This window comes from Amphiprion ocellaris, chromosome 4 (assembly GCF_022539595.1).
Source record: "Amphiprion ocellaris isolate individual 3 ecotype Okinawa chromosome 4, ASM2253959v1, whole genome shotgun sequence".
Classification (NCBI taxonomy): Eukaryota; Metazoa; Chordata; class Actinopteri; family Pomacentridae; genus Amphiprion; species Amphiprion ocellaris.
Genome location: NC_072769.1, coordinates 31,480,297 through 31,502,725, shown reverse-complemented (window position 1 = coordinate 31,502,725; position 22,429 = coordinate 31,480,297). Strand labels below are relative to the sequence as shown.

At 42.7% G+C, this 22,429-nt stretch overlaps 1 protein-coding gene across 3 annotated transcripts; it reads right to left on the bottom strand.

Annotated features, from left to right (window-relative positions):
• Window positions 1–961: 961 nt before the first annotated feature.
• Window positions 962–21,667, bottom strand: pcdh10a (protocadherin 10a). Of its 3 annotated transcripts, none has more exons than XM_023276046.3 (5): window positions 18,552–21,667; window positions 17,296–17,354; window positions 16,662–16,768; window positions 4,953–5,113; window positions 962–2,746 (listed from the first exon to the last, which is right to left on the bottom strand). In XM_023276046.3, exons 1-5 carry the CDS (start codon window positions 21,096–21,098, stop codon window positions 2,693–2,695), a joined length of 2,928 nt encoding a protein of 975 aa, XP_023131814.1. In that variant the 5' UTR covers window positions 21,099–21,667; the 3' UTR covers window positions 962–2,692. The 3 variants fall into 3 exon arrangements, with proteins under 3 accessions (XP_023131814.1, XP_023131813.1, XP_023131812.1); XM_023276045.3 differs by having other exon boundaries at window positions 4,730–5,113; window positions 18,552–21,666; XM_023276044.3 differs by lacking the exon at window positions 962–2,746 and having other exon boundaries at window positions 4,373–5,113.
• Between the last annotated feature and the right edge of the window lie 762 nt (window positions 21,668–22,429).

Below are 22,429 nucleotides of genomic sequence, written 5' to 3'. Positions count from 1 at the left end.
CCAAAAGGTTTACTACAAGGAAACAGTGTGCACAGCTTTGGTTCCTGCTACTCCAACTACCTCACAATAGCAGCACAACTTATCAGTGCAATCTCCAACAAACCTAAATTGCAATCACAACTTATGAAAGGACAAAAGTTCAAAACATGATGCCGGGATCTGCATTTCTTAAAACATGAAAAATTAATTGTATGGGCTAGCTGTTTACTAATGATTCTATGCAGTTTTCTTCACCTCAGACATGTGAACTGTCACACAGTCACACTTTTGCATCACGCTGCAGCCCTCCTCACACTGAACTTAGAGCCCAAGGATGTGTGACTGAAGCTTTTGGGAAGTTATTTTACTGTTCATGCTTTTACTTATATATCTGCTAAAGTGTGCAAGGTGAACTAAAAGATATTAAACATTGTTAAAAGTTACTAGCTTGCCAATTTAATTTGAAAACATGTGAGGTGGGAAAACCAGAGTCTGGAATGCCTACTAGCAACCATCTGCCGGCCGTAAAGCAATGTGCAACAAGCAAATCATTTTATATTTGGACAGGGCTTATGATTTTTGCTGATCCTTTGACTTTTCCATCAGTTCCACCAGCTATTTGACATCTCAACACCTACTGGAGACTTCAATGTCCCCTTTGAAGTCTGCTGAGTTTGATGAACCTATGAGTACAGACCACAGAGCATAAATGCTAATCACACATTTGTGTTTCCTTTTTTTCTAATGTCCCAGCATTTAAAGTTGGGCATTTCAATGAAATTTGTGCAAAATTACCTTTATGGATCTTTTCGTGTTCTGTCTAGTACCATCATTTGATGAGTTTGTCTAGTAATGCTTTTTTTTTTAGCAGTCTCAGATGTACATCATTTCATGACAACTGCTCATCATGCTAAACTCATATGGTCAACATGGTAAACATTACAGAAGGTTGCCAATTAAATGCAACAAAACACACTCGAGAGAACTTCAATGACACTGTTTATTTACCACCACTTAACCTGTGTGAGTTGGTGCATAAGTGTGTTAATCAGTGTGTGTAATACCTTGCTCCTCACCACGTATTGCCACTTTATGTCTGTTAAGTATCTGTGTGTGCCTCTCTGGTATGACTGTAAAACCTTGGATATTTTGCTGGATTGTGATAACCCCCCTTCCTGTACATGTTCAAATATTCTGCTAGCAAAAATACACAACAGGCCAAAACAACTCAACTGGTGTCTTTGCTACACACAACAAGGCCCAGCTTCTGTAAACAGTGAAAAGGAACAATCAAATAAAAACATCAACTTAATCCTTGGTTGGTGCGAAGTGGCTTGCTTTTTTTAGGCTGAAGCAATCCTCCTCGATCGATACAAGTCTTGATTTTGTAGCACTTGGTATTATTCGACTGAATGATAATATGAGGTGTAGAAACTAACCAATGGTTACACAGTTTTCTGAAAAAAAGTATATTGTATATATATATTTATATATATATATAGTTATATATATAGATTTATATTCATTTATAAGCTTTTAAAATAGCACGGTAAACACTTTGCACACATGATAAAAACCACTGAATGTGTCTGATTGTTTATGTATAGGCCAATGGCATCAAGGGAACCACATCCATGTAAAGGGGTCATTTCACTTTCTCTACAGTCAGCTCAGGAAGGAACTTCAGAACTGTTAGTCACTACTTTAGAAATGAGAACATTCATTTTGTGGTACTTTATTGGTAAAACTGAACATGAGGCTCATGAGCTTCTTTTTTTTCCTCTCTCTCTGCAGTGCATTTGTCCCAAATCTCCTTCCTGAAGTGGCTAAACAGGAAAGATGACTGAACCCGGCTCTGGACCACATGTTCCTGCCTGTAACAGTAAGTTGGAATACTTGAGAGTCTGCACACTTTAACCACACAGAAAGAACAACTGAAACGATAAAGAGAAGTTATATAAAGACAGTCAAGTCAAAAAACCGGAGATACAGAATTTATAGTACTGCACATTATCTCTGCTTGTCCTTCTTTCCTTCATTTTTTTTTGTTATTTTTTGTTTTAATACCTGTACAACACCTGCTCTGTCTCTCTCTTCGTCTAATTGTCTTTCACTCAGTCTTTCATTTTCACTCTGACTGTCAGTCTTCTTTTTTCCCCTCCCACACAGTCTCTGTACAGCTGGCTTAGTGGTGACCATAGAAATAGCTAAAGGGTTCCGTGTGACGTTGGTTGAAGTTTGTACAGAAACATTAGTTTTTGTTTTTTTCTTTATGTAAACAGGCACACACAGATTTCTAGAGGCTAACTCCTCAGTCGAAATAAAACAAACGAAAAAAAACGGAAAAAAGAAACACCTCTGTGAGTTAATCGGTCCCTCTTCGTGTCACTCGCTTTGTATTCCTCTGCTTGCTTCAGTTCCTTTCTTCTGTCTACTGATGACATTGTAATCTTCGCATGGTCGAGAGTTTCAGCCTTGATCTCAGTCCTGCTGAGTGAAATAAGGCCTTGGATTGCTCCTTAGATATCTAGAGGTTTACAGCTACTCAGTATTTATTTCCTCTTTTCTCCCTTAGCAGCCACTGCCAAGGCTTCGTTACAGTTCGCCACCCAAGATAATGAAGTTTAACCAAGGTTGCTGTTGTCCAAGTTGCCATTTGTTTAGTTTTATTTCGCTGTCTCTAGCATCAGTGTTGGTGGTCTAGAACAGAAATTCATGCTGTCTCCGACAGGTCCACGTGGAATGAGCTAGCAAATCCTTTTGCGGGCTGAAAAGACAAAGAACACACTCGTTAAGACAAATGACACCCTTTCCCTTGAGGGTTTTTAGTGACACAATCGGCTCGAAATATCTCTTGAAGGATACGTGCCACAAAGGACTCTCTGTGAAGTTATTTATACACCCTACAGGCTGGTCTTTGCAGTATAATTGTAAAACTAATTTAGGAATTGGGTAAAAAAAACATGTCCATCAGTGAAGATAAATGTTCAAAATTTGGTGGCAACATAATGCATGCATAGAAAATACACAGAGCACTAATTGCTTCATTAATTATCTATAAATGGCTCATTAAACATTTACAAATCCTTTATCAAGGCTACCCTGGTGATCAGGGCACTACCATAGTACATACAATGCTATTTTAAAAAGTAGAACGTGATGCTTAGTGGTTAATAGAGTCTCAGCCTCTGGGACTATTCTCATATTTTTATGGCCTGATGAACAGCGAAACCTTTTCCGTGGCAAAGTGGGGTCCATTTATTTCAACAGAACAGAAAAAAATGGAAGAAATCGTACATCAAAAAAAGTAAATTGAAATAAAATAAGTTGTGAGTTCTGGACTGAGCGAATATGGAGTGCATTTATCCTAACCCTGCGAGGCAGACGAGATGAGCAGACGTGCAGGCAGCTATATTTGGAGCAAAACAGGCTCTAGCACCTGAAGGCTAAATAGCAATTATTTTTCACACAGACCTGATGTGCAAGAGGAAGATTGCTTGACTCTGTTAAGTCACAAACAAACCGAGAAAAAAAAAAAAAAAAAAACGGTTATGGTGCTCATCATTTACCTGAGAGACAGCTCACAGTCAGCATGCAGTATCATGGAGGATGGTGGTTAACATGGTGGTGACTTGACTGGAAATGACTTCTCTACTGAATGTGTATATCGAATCCATTCTCTACTCTTAGAGCTAATGGAATATTCATGTAATGTGGGAGCTTAGAAGGCTGTTGAAGCTGGCAAGAAGTGTCCTGCCTTCCTTTTTTTTCCTGCAGAATCCCATTCACGTTCCTTTAGAAATACAAACCCAAATTTATTCCAGTGGATATCAACATGTTTGATTTGCCAAATTAAACTTGCTTCGTACTATGGCGGATTTCTTCCTTCTTGCACAAAACTTGTATGGAAGACTTGTTTTCTAACTGAAGAATTCTGACCTCATTGTTGACAGCCCACCTCACCCACCTTTCTTTATGTCAGGTATTGATTCACAAGCAAGCAAGTATAGATACTCGAGAGTTCCTTTTTAGACCAAAATGGACTCCGGTCCTTGTGAAGGAGAAGAAGAAGAGGCGTGGGTTGTGCGGTTCACCTTTTGAGCTATTCAGTAGGGAAGTCATCACGCTGAAGCAAAACCATTGTTGAGCAAATGGAAAAATATGTCCTTTACGTTATGAAATTAACTATCTATTATTTCCTCTCCAAATATGTTTTATTGAGTGTTTAACTGTGAGAATGTGAACATAGTTTTTAATAGAGACATGAAGTGTGCTGGTGTGGATGTCCTTTACTTATATGAGCATCAGATAAAAAGGGTTTTGAAGGGGGGGAAATTTAGCGAAAAGGAACAAAAGAAAGAAAGAAAAGGGGGCCACAGCAAATTAACATGAGTCCAATTCAAATTTAGTTTATTTTAGAATAAGTCACATGATTACAAGCAGCATTTAGAGTTAGGGTGGGGTTAGATTCATTTTTTTTTAAAATGGGTTTTGGAGAAGGGGAGATAGCAATAGATTACATTTTACATTCGACAAAAGAAATGATAATTTACAAAATAAAAGAAAAATACAACAAAACATAAAGCCGTATTTTTGAAACTCCTTAATAATAGAAGAAATAAAAGTTGATAAACAACATAAAAAGTCCCGATCAGAATCAAGAAGCAGATTCATTGTCCCCTCCTTTAGTATCTGTACTGGACCAGACCAAAGTCATAGGGTCCCAGGGAGCTTTCATACTGATACTCACAGAGAAAGGTGGGTTTGTATGGTAGGGTCCCCCTATCATACTCTTTCCTCTCTAGCGTGCTGGAGCTGTACTGCTGTTGTTGCTGATGGAGGTGATGGTGAAGGCTGTGGTGTGACTGTGACCTCTGGCCGTCCTTGCCAAAGGTGGAGAATGACCTATCGTTGGACGAGGCGGTGGACGAGGTCATGGTGAGTTGGTCGGATAGGTTGACGGAGGCGGGTACCTCAGTGTCGGGCAGCGTGGCGTCCATGCCAGGGACGTGCAGATTGCTGCGGTAGTCCGGTCCCTGGCGCCCATCAGACGGCACGAAAGACGGCATCCAGCAGCGGTCAGAGTGACCCAGGGCCTTACACTCTTCCGTGCAGTTGGAGAACAGATCAGCTCCTGCAGAGAGGAGGATGGGATGTGGAAGCAAAGTAGGGAATAGATGAAATGTGGATGGAAGATCACATAGATGCAAGGGATAGTGGGTAAAAGGGAAAAAAAATGGGAGACGGATCATGAAAGAAGAAGTGGCACGGAAATTTGGAGTGGAAAGGCGAGAAGGAGGGAGAGACGAGAAAAAGAGACCAGAAGAGAGAACACAAGTTAACAATCATTTGCCAGTGTCGCGAGCAGAAAAAGTGCAGCAAAAGCTATTCATCAAAGAGACAAGGCCAACATTGATGAAGCGAATTGTTTGTTTTCCTCCTCACCCCATTCATTCCGAAAGAAATGTGCAATCAAAATGATGTGGTGTTGCGAAAACATCTCACCCCTTCTCTTCCCCTCCTCCTCCTTTCCACATCAACATCCTCAGACTCACAATTGATTTTGAAATGCCAAGAGACAAAATGCGAATCCATATTCTATCATCCTTACACAACAACAACAAAAAAACACCCACAATTATCCTAAGAAATGCACCACAAAAAAAAAAAAAAAAACAAAAACAAGAAAATCTTCACTGGATGCTTAATCACACTCTAATGTCAATCATCCCTTTACAAACTGACAAAGTGTGTAATTGACACACAGCCACTGCCAAAAACAAAACATTCACATAAAAAAAGATCAAATTAACATCTGAAATGATATAATAGAATAACAAACACACTCACGTACGCACACGACAACCATGAAAGAGGTACCAGTTATGTTAATTACACTCTCTTAGAGAGTATAAAGAGAGGGAGGAAAGAAGAGTACAAGAGAGATTATAAAAGAACAGAAGACATGAACAGAGTCATCATAATAATGAGACCCCGCAGCCATTTTTCTGCTCATGTGCAGATTGGATTTGTAGTTTTACTGGTTTTTCCAGCAAAGCCGGGAACGGTTGTGGGAAAGCTTTGGAATAGTGCGATCAAAGCGGGAGATGATCAGTTTAGGGCGAGTGGAGGAAAGAGATGCGTTTCATCAGGAAAGAAAAGGAGTCAGGAAGAGAGAGAGACAAACAAAGAAAGCGGGGAATCTGTAATCTGTAATTCCCTGAGGCTGAGAGGGCTTCAGATCAAAGGGTCTACTTACACAAATCTATTCGACTGATACATTTGACTGATAATGCCACTTTTCCGCTAATGCTAAAAGCAAGCACGCGCATACACAAACAATGTAATGTAGGCTTACATATCAATAGATATTAGGCCAGAGAGAAAAAAGAAAAGAAAAAAATGCTGATTTTTGTATCCACCAAGGCACTGGAATCCTCTTTGAGGGAGATCACTTTTGAAAATATAGCATATCAATACAATCATGCCAATAAAAAAAAAAAACAAAAAACAACAAAACATTATAATCTAATAGCATCAGCCATAGATGATAAAGATCCTTAGGGAAAGACACGTTTTTAACTGTCTTTTCCACATTCTCCCCCCTCTACATAATAAACCTCACAATATTAGCCTGTCATGGATTACAGATGATCTAAACCGAACGTGAAAGAAGCAAGTACAGAAGGAAAAGTGTCACTGGTAATAAAAGGATGTTGCACAATGTCACATTTTTCAGTTTTGTTTCTTCTGTCAGACTAGATGCTACTGCTGTACTGGTCTGTGTGTTTCAGACAGGTTCCCACAATGTGATGCCAATTTAACAAACTTCAGGCTAAAACAGTGTAACGTTGCCGCGGTTACCCTGCATACAAAGCAATGAGCTTATAAAGCAACAGCGAGCGGTTCAGTCAGCGCTTTGCAAACTTCTGTTGCCCTCGGTTTTGTCTCTCAGACGACACCTGCGGATGTTACTCTTTTACACAAAAGATCTCTTCTGCACATTTGTCAGATTTAAAGAAATCACTTCCGGATAATACTCTGCTTAAAAGACGCTTGAGTAGAGCATCAGTGTGAAATAATACAGATAAGTGCAGATCTCCTTGTAGTGAAGATGGAAATACAGTATCATCTATAATCTCTATCCAGGAAAGTAAACAGGAATTATGTAGGGTTAGTGCATTAACAATAAAGCTGGGATTTAGATGGGATTTTAGCGTTTTTTTTCTGCTTTTATGTTTTTCTGCTGCGGCCGTGGAAAGCAGGATAACCAGTGTCATCATCATCTTAAATGGAGACGTAACTAAAGACACCAAACCTTTACCCTTGAGAGCACTGAATGCTTCAAGATGAGGATGATGCATTCAACTTGAAAAACAAAAGATCACAAGCTTAAGAGAAAATAATTAAAGTATAACTGAATACCAGGAGTAGTAAATATAAGATCAAAACACGTTTGGAGCTGAATTTATTGCAACATGGCGATTTGTCCAGTAAATGACCTCCAGTTGCACATGTGAATACCCCGCCTTTTTTTAACAATAGTTATGTCATCACTCTGTCTTAGAACTACCACTGTGACCGATTTCTGTTATTATTGTCTTGTTTGTGTGCATTGTACGGATTTAATCTCGCTACTAATTCGAGCCTCATGGGGAGCGAGAAAGGCAGCAAGACTGTGCAGTGACCGGAGAGCCACGAGGCTCACAGACAAGAGACAGTGAGGGCCAAACAGACGGAGGGAGGGAGTTGCAGATTTCACAGACAGAGACAGCAGGCGGGAGAAGCGCAAGGCTGCAGGAACCATAAGGAAGGAGAGGGGAGACCTGGGCAATCACAGATGGAAAGAGCAATGGCCAGAAAGGATGAGGGGTGGGAGACCTGAGCTTCGCAGATGGAGACGGGAGAGGGGTTAGACAGAGGTGCTGGGCAGAGCGGCGGAGGACTTTAATTTTCAAGAAAAAGTTCAAATTGTCTAATTAAGCCAGAGCTTTTATGTACTTTAACCTTATCAAAGTGAGATGTTTCCAACATCCTCACAGCTGCCAGTGTTTCTAAAAACCCTCTTCTAATTGTCATGCAGGGCTGCTGCCTATCCCAGTTTAATAATGAATAAGAATAAAAACGGAAAATGTACGAAATATGTAGATGTTAAACTATCCTTAAACTTTCATGCAGTTAATCATATCAGATGAGGATTAACAGCTCAACTTCATAAAAAATAAATAAAAATAAAATTAACCTTTATTTTTACCAGGCAGGTCATTAAGAACAATGTATTTACAATGATAGCTTTGCAAGTGCCCGCAGACATTTGAAGAAAAAACAAAAACATATACAGATATATTCTGTGAACCTATATCGTGCTTTTGGACTATTTGGTGTTATTTACTTGTAGAAAAACAGCAATTGTGTGGAAATAGCTGTGCATAAGAGCTGACAGCGGCAATATTTAGTTTTTTCCTTAACATACTGTGTTTGCTTCAGCAAGTTTTAAAGACATCAATGTCTATTTGGTTTGTTTCGCCCTGTCTGGTCTGTCTGCCCCACAGAATAAGCACCAGTCAGTGCTTTTGCTGCCAAAGGGTTCGCTTGTTTTTATCACCACATAGCCCAGGAGGAATATGGTCTCAGTGGCAGCAGAAACCGTGATTGTGCGGTGAACAAAATGAACAGTGTCTGAAATTTTAACAGGATAAGTGCAGGAAAGCAGCTCCGGCATAATCACTTTATCCGCTGTTTCACTTTTTGAGTGGCGTTCACTTGAAGTTATCCTCTGATTCACCCCAAGAACTAATGTATATTGATGGTGTCTTCAAAAGGTTGGGTGCATATAAATCATAGTATTTCTGTTAATTCCCACCTTGTAGTTAGCCTTTAGCCTTTAAATGGACTTTTCACAAATTAATTTCCTGCTCTAAAACATGAAGGTGTTGACCTCGGGCCCTGCAATCATCTCCGCGCCGTTGTGTGGATAAAGCGGTTGTTAGCCGCAACGTTCCCTGAATGTACAAACAAATCAGCAGAAAGACTGAAGCACAGGTGCAAAAAAGCACCACACGTAACTCTCTGCAGAAAGCACAAGGATGCACACAACCACACCTGCATGCAGATAAAAACTTAATGCAGAAGGATTAAGAGAAAGCTCTGTCTGTTCCATATTTCTCATATCTGAGTATATTATTAAGCAGACACATTGTGCTCAGGAGATTATGTGTAAATATAGTCTGCAGCAGTCACTGTTTACCGCATATCAGGCTCAGAAATAGTCATGTCACAAGCTTCCAAACCACTTGCTGATTTTTGCCTGCCGGCTCTCTCGCTATAAACAGGCAAGATCAACACATATGTTTGCACACACACATACACATGCTGAAAAATACGCTCTTAATGTGGAGATATGTAAATATACACGAGTAAACAGACAGACAGGCCATGCGCGTGTGACACCAAGTGGCTGTTGATCCCCGTGAAGCACCTTCGCTTCCTCGGGCAGGAAGCAAAACAACAACCAAAACAGTGACTGGCAATGACAGGCCCTGCCAGCAGCCCTATCTCTCATCCTGACCTCATCAGGCAGCAGGAACACACAACATCCACGCGTTCTGCTTCTCTCTCTCACACATACACACTGGAGGAGATGTAAACGACGCAGCACAGTACAAACACAATCTACTTGCTAATAAGCAATCAGCACTTCTGTTCTCTTTTTTTCACTCCCTTTTTTTCCCCATTACACCTCTGCATGTTTCTGAAATCCCTCGTCGGTGTGATTTGACTAATTGCATTGTCTGACATACATCCAGCAACTGGGAGAGGAGAGAAATGAAGGGAAAACAAATTCTGTAAGAGCACAGGGCCCGTGTTTGAATTCACTTTGCCGAGAATATATCTGCTGCACTCAGGTTTGCAGTCGCTTCCTCCTTCTTGCACTCACTTTGTCTGTCTGTCTCTCTCTCCATCTCTATTAGTCCCTCTGTGTCTCTTTCCTTCTGTCACTTATCATTTTCTGTCACATTTAATCCTCCCTGCCTCTTTCTTCTACTCTCTTTATTTATTTTTCTCTTTCCCCCCCTCCAAAAAAAAGGAACATTCCTCACTCCCCAGGTAGAGGGTGTCTTTTATCCATACCTCTGTTTTTCATCTTGTCCTCCACTGTTCCGGAGAGAATACAGACACAAAACGTCAATATTTGGACAGCAGCACAAGACGGCAGGGGAGTAGCATAGCTTCCTTACACGAGTTGGCCACTGAGGCTGTGATGAGTAAACCAGAGACCTCCCAGGGCCAAAAAAAGAGAGCAAGATGGCTCCCACCATATCCAGTAATGACAGACAGAGAGATTGTTCCCCGCTACCATTTTCAGTGTTTGTGACAGAGTAACTGGCCTGGCAAGAACAGCCAAGATGGCTGCTTGCCTTAACAGTGTCTGCTTGATTAATATCACCCCTCATGTATTGTTAGAACAAAGGTTCTGGATAGCCACTGATTATTGATCACAGTTTTATATGCTTTTCATTACTCGGGTTACTGTTTGCATTGCATTGTGTTGTAGTATAAAGCCTTCACTAATATTACACACAAGCATGAGACCTCCTAATTCTGGCTTAGAAAAACTCAGGATTCATTTTCAGATTTCTGGTGCTCATTTCTGTTAGTTATTTCAAGATTTGACTCACCAGAACAAGTGGAAGCACAGTGACATTGCTGCAGCGCAAGAAACACAAGGAGCAAAGGGCAGGAATGCAAACAGATGGTTGCCAGATTATCTAAATGATATAAGCATCTCTTCAGGTGGTACCATGGTGCAGCGGCTAGCACTAGTGCTTCATCATAAGAATGTTTTTGATTTGAGCCTGCTGGACAGCTTGGGTCTTACTGTGGGGAGTTTGAATGTTCTGTCTGGCTCAGGCCTTTCACAGCTGGAACTGGGATGGATATAAACGACGTCTGGCCGAGGCTGACTAACAGGGTGTTAATTTTGATCAAAAAGTTCAGGGTGTTCTAATTTTGAATAACATGGAGCACATACATTAAGCCTTTTAGTGCCCTACCTCCTCCAAATACACTCTATGGTGGCATTTTTTTCCCTCATGTTAAACAGCTAATTGCAACAAGGAGACCGAATGCAGATTCAGTAGCTAAGTGTCTATTTTTTTTAATAGGGTCAGGGATGACTGACCTAAATCAAAGTAACTGTTATTTTACAGTAAAACCACACAATGATAAACTTTTGTTTTCTCGTCAAAATGATGTTGCCAAACTCGTCTGTTTGGTTCAAACCTTGAGTTTGATTGATGTGTTTATTTTGAGGGTAGATAGTGATCCTCATTATTCGTAATCAAAGACACTAATTACCAATATCTAGAATATACATGTGCAATTAAAATGTCACTTTCAGTGCAGAAATTTAGAATAGAACAAACTCCAGTTGTTTTTTTCTGCTTTCCATGTGTTTGACTTGTAAAAATAAAAACAAAAATCTCAAAATTGATCATCCAGGCTATTACTTGTGATGTGAAACCAATCAAATACTGCTGTAGGTACAACAAAGCTCAAGACTGCAGACTATGGATTACATCAGAGCCAAAATAATGCATTTTTAAAAGTATATTTAATCAAGCTAACAATGTTGGATCTGATTACTGGCCAGACTGAGAAATGATAAATCCCTGTAAAATTCAGACTAGATCTGACTAGTTGTGCTTCTTGCAATCATACTTCTTTTTAGCACCTAAATGCATCATCAAATCTCAGCAACTACCTTGATAAGCAGAGTGTTGCTATTAGCATCAATAATGAGGCAAAACTACAAAAAAAAGGACACTTGACTCGTCCATTCACCCTGTTACCTTGTTCAGAATGCTCGCTCTTGTATTTGTATGAAGCAAATGTGCACAAAAGTGATGCAGTGGAAGAATGTAATCATAGCCACTGGTCACAGATCAGATTACCAACACATATCCTGACATATGGGCTTTTTTGTAGGATGTTTCAGGCTGGCTGAAGCAGATGTTCACTGGCATTAATTCTCTGGACAGAGAGGATAATGTGTGTGTTACTCATGGCCAGAGCATGTTTATGACTCCCCCAGACTTTTCTGAGATTTCCATTAGTCTTGCTGCCTCCCTTTAAGCTTAAAATTTCCAAGGCCGCTTTCTGAGGTACTACAAATACATCTTGTGTTTTCAGCACATTGAAGGCATCTTCAAATGCACTTGCACCAAGAAATGAGGAACACTCGTGTCCTCTTTTTCATCCATTTCAGGGTTGGGAATACATTCACTTCATTCAGGAGACTCAACCTATTCATCCCAAAAGGACATTCATCAAAGTGTTCAATAACATGCTTGAGTGTATGGGTAATCATTACAGGACAGGATCTTTCTGTGGTTTTCTTTCAATTTCACACGGAACACCTTTCTCTACCTTCTCTAATCCCGTTACAAGAAGGTTATGACATTTTGACTATTTTTAAATGGCTTTTTTGGAGATAAGAGAGACATCTCACTGTACTTTCTTCAATTAGCTAATCAGACTGATTGCTAGAAGTGTCTTTTAGTTTCTCTGCTCTGACTTGTATTGGCCTGTATTGATATTCAACAAACCAGTCAGCTTAGAAGAGGTGACATCTCAACTTGTTTCAGGCAAAATTGAAATAGATTTTTTTAATGAAGTAATTTATTTATTTAAATTCTGTTTACTGTAGTGAATTTTTATTCTTGTGTGATACTGAGGTATTTTGAACTTCTTAATATCTTTGTCTGCTAGCGGGTTCTGTTGGCTTGAGTATGTATCTACATGATAATTTCCATAAACGCTGTTCCTTTCATACAGTCCTCTGATGACATTACACCTTATAACAAGTATGCCATTCCTTAAGTTAGTAATATTCTACATTCTTTGATATGTGACGGTAAACTCAATATCTTTGGGTTTGTGAACGATTGTTCAGTCAAAATAGACAAGTTTCAGACAACACTTTTGAATTTGGGAGTCAAGTGTACAGACAAAAGACAAACCACTTATTAGTGAACATAAAGCACAAGCAAACTGATATTGTTACTCCTTTGACTGCAGACTTGAAGATCTGTTCTTCACTGAAAGCTTTTCTGTTAAGTGACCGTTTTGTTTCATTTTTTGTCGCTTTACAACGGGATAAGTAAAATTATTGTCTTTTGAAAGCATTCAGCCCCTTTCAACTCCTTTCCCTTCATGTTTCCATTATTGTCTGAGCTTTTGAACTTGAACGTGAGATGTGCTTATTGATCTCAGAGATTGCATTTGTATTAATATATCACATCATTTTGTCATAAATCTATATTTCTGCGCCAGGCGGCTGCTCTTCAGCTTCGCTTTAACCTATCGGCTTAGTCAGTGTCTAGGACGAAGGGTCTATCAAAACTCTGTATGCTAAATTCCTCTGACAGCTCACTGACATGGGAAACTGCAACACGGTGTCCGCCACTAATTCATAATCAGGCATCTAATACACCGTTGCTGCAGAGATTTAATTGTCCCATTTGTCACGGCTGTTGTTCTCACCAAAACAAACATCATGATAATGATCATTTCCAGTCTAACACCCGTCACGCAGCCTTCCCCAGTTGATCGAATGTTTCTGGGATGCCATTTTTTTTCCCTGATAAATATTTTATCTTCTCTTATCTGTCACCTTTTTTTTGTTTAGTTGCTTATGCTTACTGTCATCTCCAATTAGAATAATGAGGGAAATGAAGAGGGGAACTGTGTCTAATTTTAAAAAAGAGGCTGTGGGAATGTAAAAGGTGTGGCACTCAATCAATAGTGCTTTGGCTCCTGATGCGGCAGCGCTTCACTTCAGACACGCAGCTTTCAGAAAAGCCATTTGCCCACTTTTTAAAGGTATCCTGAGATATCCCAGCCTCACAGGCAGTGTCCCTTTGATTTAAAACCACGTCAGGAGACTTATTTTCTAAAGTGTCAGACGAGCGGCCGAGCGGGAAGCTACGGCAGGTGTAGTTGATGATATGCCAACTGGAAATGGTTTTCCCTTGATTTGAAATATTCCGAGGTGCACCAAAAGGGAGAGTGTGTGCCGTATGGTCCCATGAGGAAACCTTGCCTCTAACCCTCCTTTGATAATTGCTATGCAAAGGTTCTAGAAATGAATTACTGATCAGCCGAGTGTTGCGGAGAGCCAACGTGTGGGGGAGACAGAATGAAGGATGAGACCCTGCCACAAACCCAGGAAGACAATATGTGTGTGTCAAACAAACACACACACATGCAGAATATATATATTTAATATACATGTGTGTGCGTGTGTGTCTGTATGTGCATGCACAGCTTGTTTGTGCACACAGACGCCGCAGAAAAAAGAAATAAAAAAGTACATAGGGTCTATACATAGCCTTGGCTCGGGCATTTGCAGTTTGGCTGTCTACTTAAGAACAACCACTCAGCACAATACTCATATAGGCTACTGCACACAAAAACATACACAAACATAGCGCAAGCCACAGGAGACAGTCAACAACACTCTCATCCCTCTGTGTTAATAAGTCACACATATACATTCAGAGAGACAAATGAGCAATGGCTATGACTATATAGAGGAAATATATACCTGGCAGCATGCCAAGCACTAGATACCACTCTCCACTTAAACGGAATCTCATTTAAGCTTCCCAGAGCACAGTCTCTCAGGAACAAGTGTTTTCAATACAGACATCATCGCTAAGCTTTGTTTTCCTCTAGACAAGGCGCATGCTCAGGCAGATTACATACAGGTATCATGTGTACACCTACATATTAAATCAGACACTGGTATACCTTTACACACACACGGACACACACACGCACACACTGTCTGGTTTTGTTTACAGAAGTCTGTGAAACTCAAGTGTCCCTCTTTCCAAAATACCAGTCGTGTGATATTACCTCCCATGGAGTGGTAAGCTGTTCCCTTCTGAATCCAACATGAGGAACAAATGTTGGTTTACTCGTATGAAATACAGAGCACAGCACCAACTGAGTACACTCCCAGGCCAGTGCCAAATGAGCATGCTCAGAGCCAAATAAAGCTGAAGAAACATGTTATTGGTACAGAAATGCAAGGCTCGAACTGTCCTAGCAAACCAGGAAAAAGAGTCCAAGCCAACTGTCCACATAAAATAAGTGCTAAAATACAGTCTGGGGCATTTCCTGGAACAACCATGTTAGGTCTGATTCCTTACTCAAGTCTTAGGGCTACCTGCTGGCTGAATATGTTGAGATGCAAATCACATATTCATACTGCCTGAGTTCCTTGTTATCCCTTTTCTGTCTTTTACGTCTTTTTCTCTGGTCTGTTGCGTAGCTTTGTAGGAATGCTTGAAAAACAGCCAAACTCTGCATGACTGAGCTGTTCCACATAATCAGAGATCACATTTTCATGGAAATCTTCCAGCTCTGAATGTATGTTTAAATACGTGCGTTAATATTTATTTCAGAAAACAATTTACTCCTGATGAAGAAAATAAGGAAGCCTTGGACTTCTTCCAGCTCTGCATTTCAGTCTTGCACTGTTTGACCTTCCCAGCTTGTTTCATGAGAGAGGGCAGGGAGTGACACTACCACTGCTGCATACTGGCTCTCTATTTTGGCTCGCTGCATTAATAATGTCAAACACCGCAGAGCCTAATGAGGGACCATTCACAACCCTACAGCACCTATCTGATCTTTTCTATTTGTATTCCCAGCACCGATATGATATTTGGCAGGCTCTGGTCTAGACAGGGTTCTTACACGTGCCGTGTGGAACAATCCCTTGGAAGGAAAGGGCAGTTCAATATGAAATGAGATTTTGTATTGCTCCACTTTTTGTCTGACTCCACTATGATCAATAAACAGGTACTAACCTAATAGAATTTTAGAGAGAACAAGGAGAGGCTTATGATAAGATAAGACCTAAACCCTTGTCTAAATAAATCTACTGCGCTGTAAAGTGTGGAAGAGAAAGGAGTCAGTAAATAACCTGAAGTGACAGCATGGATGGAGAGCTGAACCCTAATTCTGACATTTTACCTTTTTTTTTTTTTTTTTTTTTTTAAACCACTGCCCAACATAAAAAGATTTGGCTAACAAAAAGAAAGAATGCAAAAGCTTCTAATGTTTTTGATCAGCTCAATCTATAAGCAACAATGGCACCAACTGTGAGGCTGATTGAAAAGCTTCTCATTATATCAATTTAGCTTTCGTGCCATTTCCTTTCACTCGAGTGAACCTATTGATTTGTGCCACTAAAGCACTATAGGCCTCACACTGCCTCACTGTGAGTCACTGTCCTTTCAGCACCACGTTGTGCTGAAACAGCAGCAGGGTTAGAAAGAAAGAAAGGGAGAAGCAAGAGGCAGAGAAGGAGAAGCGATTTTCCCCAAATATTCCTCCTTGTCACCCGGCTGTGAAATACAATCAACACCTCTGGGGCCTGTTCATGCCAGCCAGCAACTTCGGTGCTGGGGCCTTTGCTCACTCTCAAATTAAGGAAATTAAAAGTCACCGGTCCGCACCAACAATTCAGCATTATCCCATTCACAATCACAACACACACTATTGAAACAGATAAGGGATGGGTGTGTGTGTGTGTGTGTGTGTGTGTGTGTGTGTGTGTGAGGGCTGAAATGACTGTGTAATCGTGTGATGTCAGGGGAGGAACTCACCAGCTGAGTGACCCCGGTTTGTGGCATCGTGGTCACTGTCGCCCTGTTCGCTGTCGCCATGACCGCTGTCTTTGGAGCTGACAATGTCTGCTTCTTGGAATGCCGAACTAGAAGAGGGAGACAGTTGCAGTGAGAACACAGTGAAGACGCAGAAGGAGAGGTTGAGATACCGAGAAGCGGAAGATGAGTGAGAAAGGAAGGGAGGGGTTGGGGGGGAATTAAATGAGGGGCAAAGAGGAAGAGAGCGAGAATCTGAAATCAACACCGCATTAATACAGTCACGGTGGCCGTCAAGAGTCTAAATTGGATGTTACACATGACATGTAATGAAATTCAGCAGTAGAGCTTTAATAGAAGCTGCTCTGTCAGTTATGGGACCGTTGCCAAATTGAAGATGAACGTTATGGATACGTTGGGAGCCACGTTGGCTCTCAAAGCCACAATTAACCATGCGGAATATACGGGATTCATACTGATGGGTGTAGTATTCATTTTTATAGATACGTGAAGAGGCTGTAGATCCATGAAGCCTGTTGGATGTTACAGGTCCTCTGATGGTGTCTGGTATCTGTTCTCTGCACTATGGTGATAAATCAGTGAGTGTGTGTGTCACACAATGTGTGCTTTTCACTACCTGTTGACACGTCTGGGTCTGTCCACCAGATAGCTGAGTTCTGCTCGTTGGTGTTTTGTCTAGAAAAAAACACAAAAACACACATTTGATCACATTTTAACGCCAAACAGACATTCGGATAAACACAGGAGAAGGAGGCCCTCTGCTAAATAACACATACAGGATTAATCAGGTTTGCTTGGACTGGCTGTCAACGTGTAACTGTGTTAGAGGAAGCTGTGGCAGAGTGAGGCGGGGTACCGACGTTGCGCGCAGCCACTTGGTGAAGTGAGTGGGCGAGAGCAGACGAGTGCAGGGGAGAGTAGGTTAGGGAAGCGATTGAATGCGTAAATGATTGAGCCGCCCGATGCTGAAACTGAACAACCTTTGTTCACGGTGCTGCCGTGCTGGGTCGTGAACGGAATACTTAACGCACAGCAAAGCCAAGGCTGTGACTGGCTGTCTGGATCCATTCCAGTCACGCCGCAATCAACAAAAAAGCCTCAACTCCACAGTTCCGCGAGCAGAACGCACAGGCTGAGCACATCAGGACCGTTAAGTCACTTGCCTCCTCACATTCTTCGGCTGACATTCGCCATCCAAACTTTAAGGCATATCAACTTAAAATTTGCTTAGCTTAACGAGGAGCAGTTAAGGAATGATTAGACCAAAAAACACGAGGTGAAATTTGCTCTTGGTGAGATTTTTTGCACCGATATATGCTTGATATGTATTTATGATGCATCCATTTTCATGTAATTATGAAAACTCTACAAAAATGTTTCCAAAATTATGCAGATTTTGACTTTATGCCTCGAAGTGCCCATGCCCATATGTGCCCTCACGTGTGAGTCAGTTAATATGTGGGTCAGATTAAACTAATGAATTGAAAAGTGTCTTCCAACTTGGTGGTCCTTTTCTTTCAAAGTCAAAATCATTCACACTCAGCCTTTTATGCATAAAGGTTGATCTGACAGCAGTCTATTGCGAATAAAACTAAAAGGCCACATGAGATTTCACAATTGACATGCCCAATCACCATTGCGCATGACAATGATTAAAGGCCACTAAGCAGAACAGCCAAGTCAATGGCAGATTCCTCTCTGAGACTTCTGCTGAGCGTGACTTGAATGGGTAACACACTTTGACATGAAGCAGACACAGCTGTGGATTTCTAGAGGAACTTTGAAATCAGTTTAACCCTCGAAATGTTGTGCACTTTTATGTGGATTTAAGTATTGCCCTGGGTGACAAAGGCTGATTCAGCCCTCTCTTACCTCATTAGAGAGAATACTGCCGTTAGATATGATGTCTGGCTGTTGGTCACTGTAACCCGTGACTATGGCGCCGCAGGGGTTGGTGTGATCCGTGTCAGTGCTGCGAGAGGGGCTGCACGGTTTGAGGAACATCAGATCCGTTTTGGCGGACTCCGGTGTCAGACACACCTGGTAGCAGTAGGAGTTCTGGTTCTGGTGGTGGTGGGAGCCGAAACCCCCTCCCACGCCGCCCACACCAGACTCCTCCACGGGCACTTGCCCCACGGGCCCCACTCCAGACGTAACGTTGGTGCTCTGAACTAACATGATGTCGGATTTGCTCAGCTTCTTCTGTTTGCGGCCGCGACCCTGCCTGCTGCAGCACGAGCCGCAGCACAGGCAGCAGTCACCGGCGAGCAGGCACGTGTACAGGTTGAGCTTCTTGTCCTTTTGGCAGCGCACGGCCAGCACGATCATGGCGAGGAGGAAGATAAAGGAAACGGAGCCCAGGGCGATTATTAGAATGAGGGTGAGGTCAAGGGAGGTCTCCTTTGCCTTGGAGGCCGAGCCGCGATCCCCGCTGCGGCCTTCGATCACGCTGTCCACCAATATTACGCTCACACTCGCGGACGAGGAGAGAGGCGGCTGCCCGTGGTCCCTCACTTCGATCAGTAGGTCGTAGTAGCCCTGCGGGTCCCGCTTGGGAGAGACCCTGCGGGCTGTCCTCAGCTCTCCAGTCCTCCAGTCCATACGGAACATCCCCATCTCGTTCCCTCGCAGAATGCTGTAGGACAGCCGTGCGTTCTCACCATCATCCGCATCCATGGCCACGATGCGCGTCACCAGGTAACCAGGCTCCGCAGAGCGCGGCAGGTGCTCTTTGGCTGTGCCATTTTTCCCGATAGGGGCTATTACAGTAGGAGCGTTGTCATTTTGGTCAACTATGATCACATTTACAGTAGCATTAGAGAAGAGCTCCGCAGCACCCGAGTCTTTCGCCTGGACCATGAAGCTAAACTCCTTCAGCTGCTCGTAATCAAAAGAGCGCAGCGCGTAAAGGTAGCCAGTGTCTTGGTTTATGGACACATATGTGTCCACAGACATGCCCTGTATGTCACACTCCAATATGGAGTAGGTAATAAGAGCATTCTGTCCGATATCAGGGTCCAAAGCACTCACAGCGTGAATGAAAGCACCGGGCACATTATTCTCAGTCACATACACATCATAAACAGCCTGCGTAAAACGGGGCGCATTGTCATTCTCATCGGAGACGTGCACTTTAATAGACTTGCTGGTAGCGAGTGAAGGCTGACCTTTATCTTTGGCCACCACAGTGATGGTGTATGAGTCTGTGTTCTCTCTGTCCAGCGGTCCGTCCGTCACGATGGTGTAGTAGTTTTTAAAAGACGATTTCAGCCTGAAAGGAACGTCTCCCAGAATCTCACAGCTCATTTGCCCATTCTCACCGGAGTCCCGGTCTGAGACGCTAAAAAGTGCGATCACGGTGCCCGGGGCGTCCTGCTCGCTCACAGATTCAGTCACAGTGCTGAAACCGATCTCCGGTGTGTTGTCGTTCACGTCCACGAGTTTGACCAGCACTTTGCAGTGCGCGGGGACCGCATTAGCCCCCATATCTTTCGCCTGAACGTAAATCTGGTGCGTGTTGCTCTCTTCATAGTCCACCTCACCAGCCACCTCTACCCTGCCCGTTCTGGCATCAATATTGAATAAGTCCTTTATCCGCGGGGTGTTGTGACTGCTGAAAGAATAAACTATTTCCCCGTTTTGTCCCTCGTCAACGTCCGTGGCGTTGAGCTGAATGACCAGAGTGCCCACGGGGGCGTTTTCCCGCAGGTTCACCGTGTACACAGACTGGTCAAAGGTGGGCGCGTTGTCATTAGAGTCCAGAACTTTAACGACCAGGAGAGCCGTCCCGGTCCGCTGTGGGATGCCCCCATCCACGGCCGTCAGCACATAGCGGTGCACCGCCTGCTGCTCTCTGTCCAGCGGCTTCTCCAGCACCAGCTCCGCGAACTTGTTCCCGTCGCTCTGTGTCTGCACGTCAAGGTAAAAATAGTTGTTATTCGTTATGGCATATGTGCTGAGCGCGTTTGTGCCAACGTCCGGGTCGAAGGCGTTCTCCACCGGGAAACGCGTCCCGGGAATCGCGCTCTCCGATATTTCCACGGAAATGTCCGTCTCCGGAAAGCTGGGTGGATTGTCGTTGATATCCATTACCTCAATCTCCACGCGAAAGAGCTCCAACGGGTTCTCCAGAAACACCTCCAGGTGCAATAGGCACGGGATGGTCTGCTTACAGATTTCTTCCCGGTCAATTTTCTCCTTCACCACGAGCGCACCGTTCTCCAGGTTCATCTCCAGATAAGGTGTCCGTGAACTAGGCACCGTCTGGAAGCGACGAGCAGAAAGTTTGGTAATGTCCAGCCCCAAATCCTCTGCAATATTCCCAACCACAGAGCCAGGCTCCTGCTCCTCTGGCACGGAGTAGTGTAGCTGAGAGACAGCTCCATCCAGGATGGAGAGCAGGAATATTAACCAAATCATCTCCTCTGCTTCTGTCCAAGTGCACTTAGAAGGTGAAAAGTATTACTCCTTTTTCTTACAAGAAATGAGCATTTCCCATTTCCTCTGTCCGTAAAAAGGCAGTGAAATAAACAGCAACAAGGCTGTCCGACTCTGAAATTCCTCTCCTCTTCCTCAGGTCAGTGGAACATTGTGTCGTTTCAGCTGTGAGAAGCACAGCCATTTGATCCGAGCTTCTCTGTTTTAATCAATTCTGCACCGGTCTGTGAGTTTTGGCGTCAGCGCAAACATTGCAGGCTGGAGCCAGGACGCATAGCCAACACTCCCTGTGCACAGAACAGACTGCCCCTTCTTCATAGAAAAGTAACAAAACAAAATAGAAAAATCCACACGAGCAGAAACAGAAAGAAAAAAAAAACTCCTATTTACGCACGGCGGAAGTCAGCAACAAATACAACTTCTGAAGAAATTAAAAAGCAGGCTGGCGAATAACAAGACTTTCTATCTTTCTCTGTGAAGATGTAATCACTGCGCCTAAGCGCTCAAAGCGGATGATGTTCTCGGCTCGGCTTCTGTAAGGCGAGTGCGAGCAGCGGGGTTGGTTTTGCGCACAGCTCCTTTCCCCAGCAGCCAATGATATTCTCAAACACCGGGTGTAATGGCACCTGATTGGGGCTCCGCAACGCCAGCCAGAGCGCACATCGGACCCTCATAACAAAACCGGTTAAGTGCCGCTGTGCTCCTCTCTCTTCTTCTCTCTCCTCCAGGCTCAGCCTCAGTTGTAGCAGGGGGGGAATTAAATGTTTTACACATCCAGTGAATTAAGAAAGTTGAAATATGCAGGGAGACAGTTGGCGCTGGTGGGGGCTGCGCGCAGAAAACATTGTAGAAATAGCGACATTTCTGCAACGGTATACGAGGAAAAGCTGCTACTTTAATTTATTGTGATCAGAATAAGGTTTGTTTTCTTTTTTTTTTCTAATATTTTTCAATGCAACAAATGGCTCTCGCTATGCTAAATACAGGGCCATGACCCTCTCTAGGTCGCCCTTGACGCAACTATTTCAACAGTTTGCTGTTTAAGCGCTGCTCTGCTACCAATGTATGAGTGAGTCAGAATGTACCAAGGATGCCCACAGCCAAAGACCACCATGCAAAATGCCTGCGCAAGTAAAGGCAGCTAGTGACGCAATACCCCACAGTGCCATGGCCATCCTCTCTCTCTCTCGCTGAGATGCACACCACAATAAGAAGGGAATTAAAATAAATAAATATATATATATATTAAAAAGTAATATCACCAGTGCTGTTTGGCAGTGCGCATCAGTGTGATCCAAGGTTCCATCAAAGCA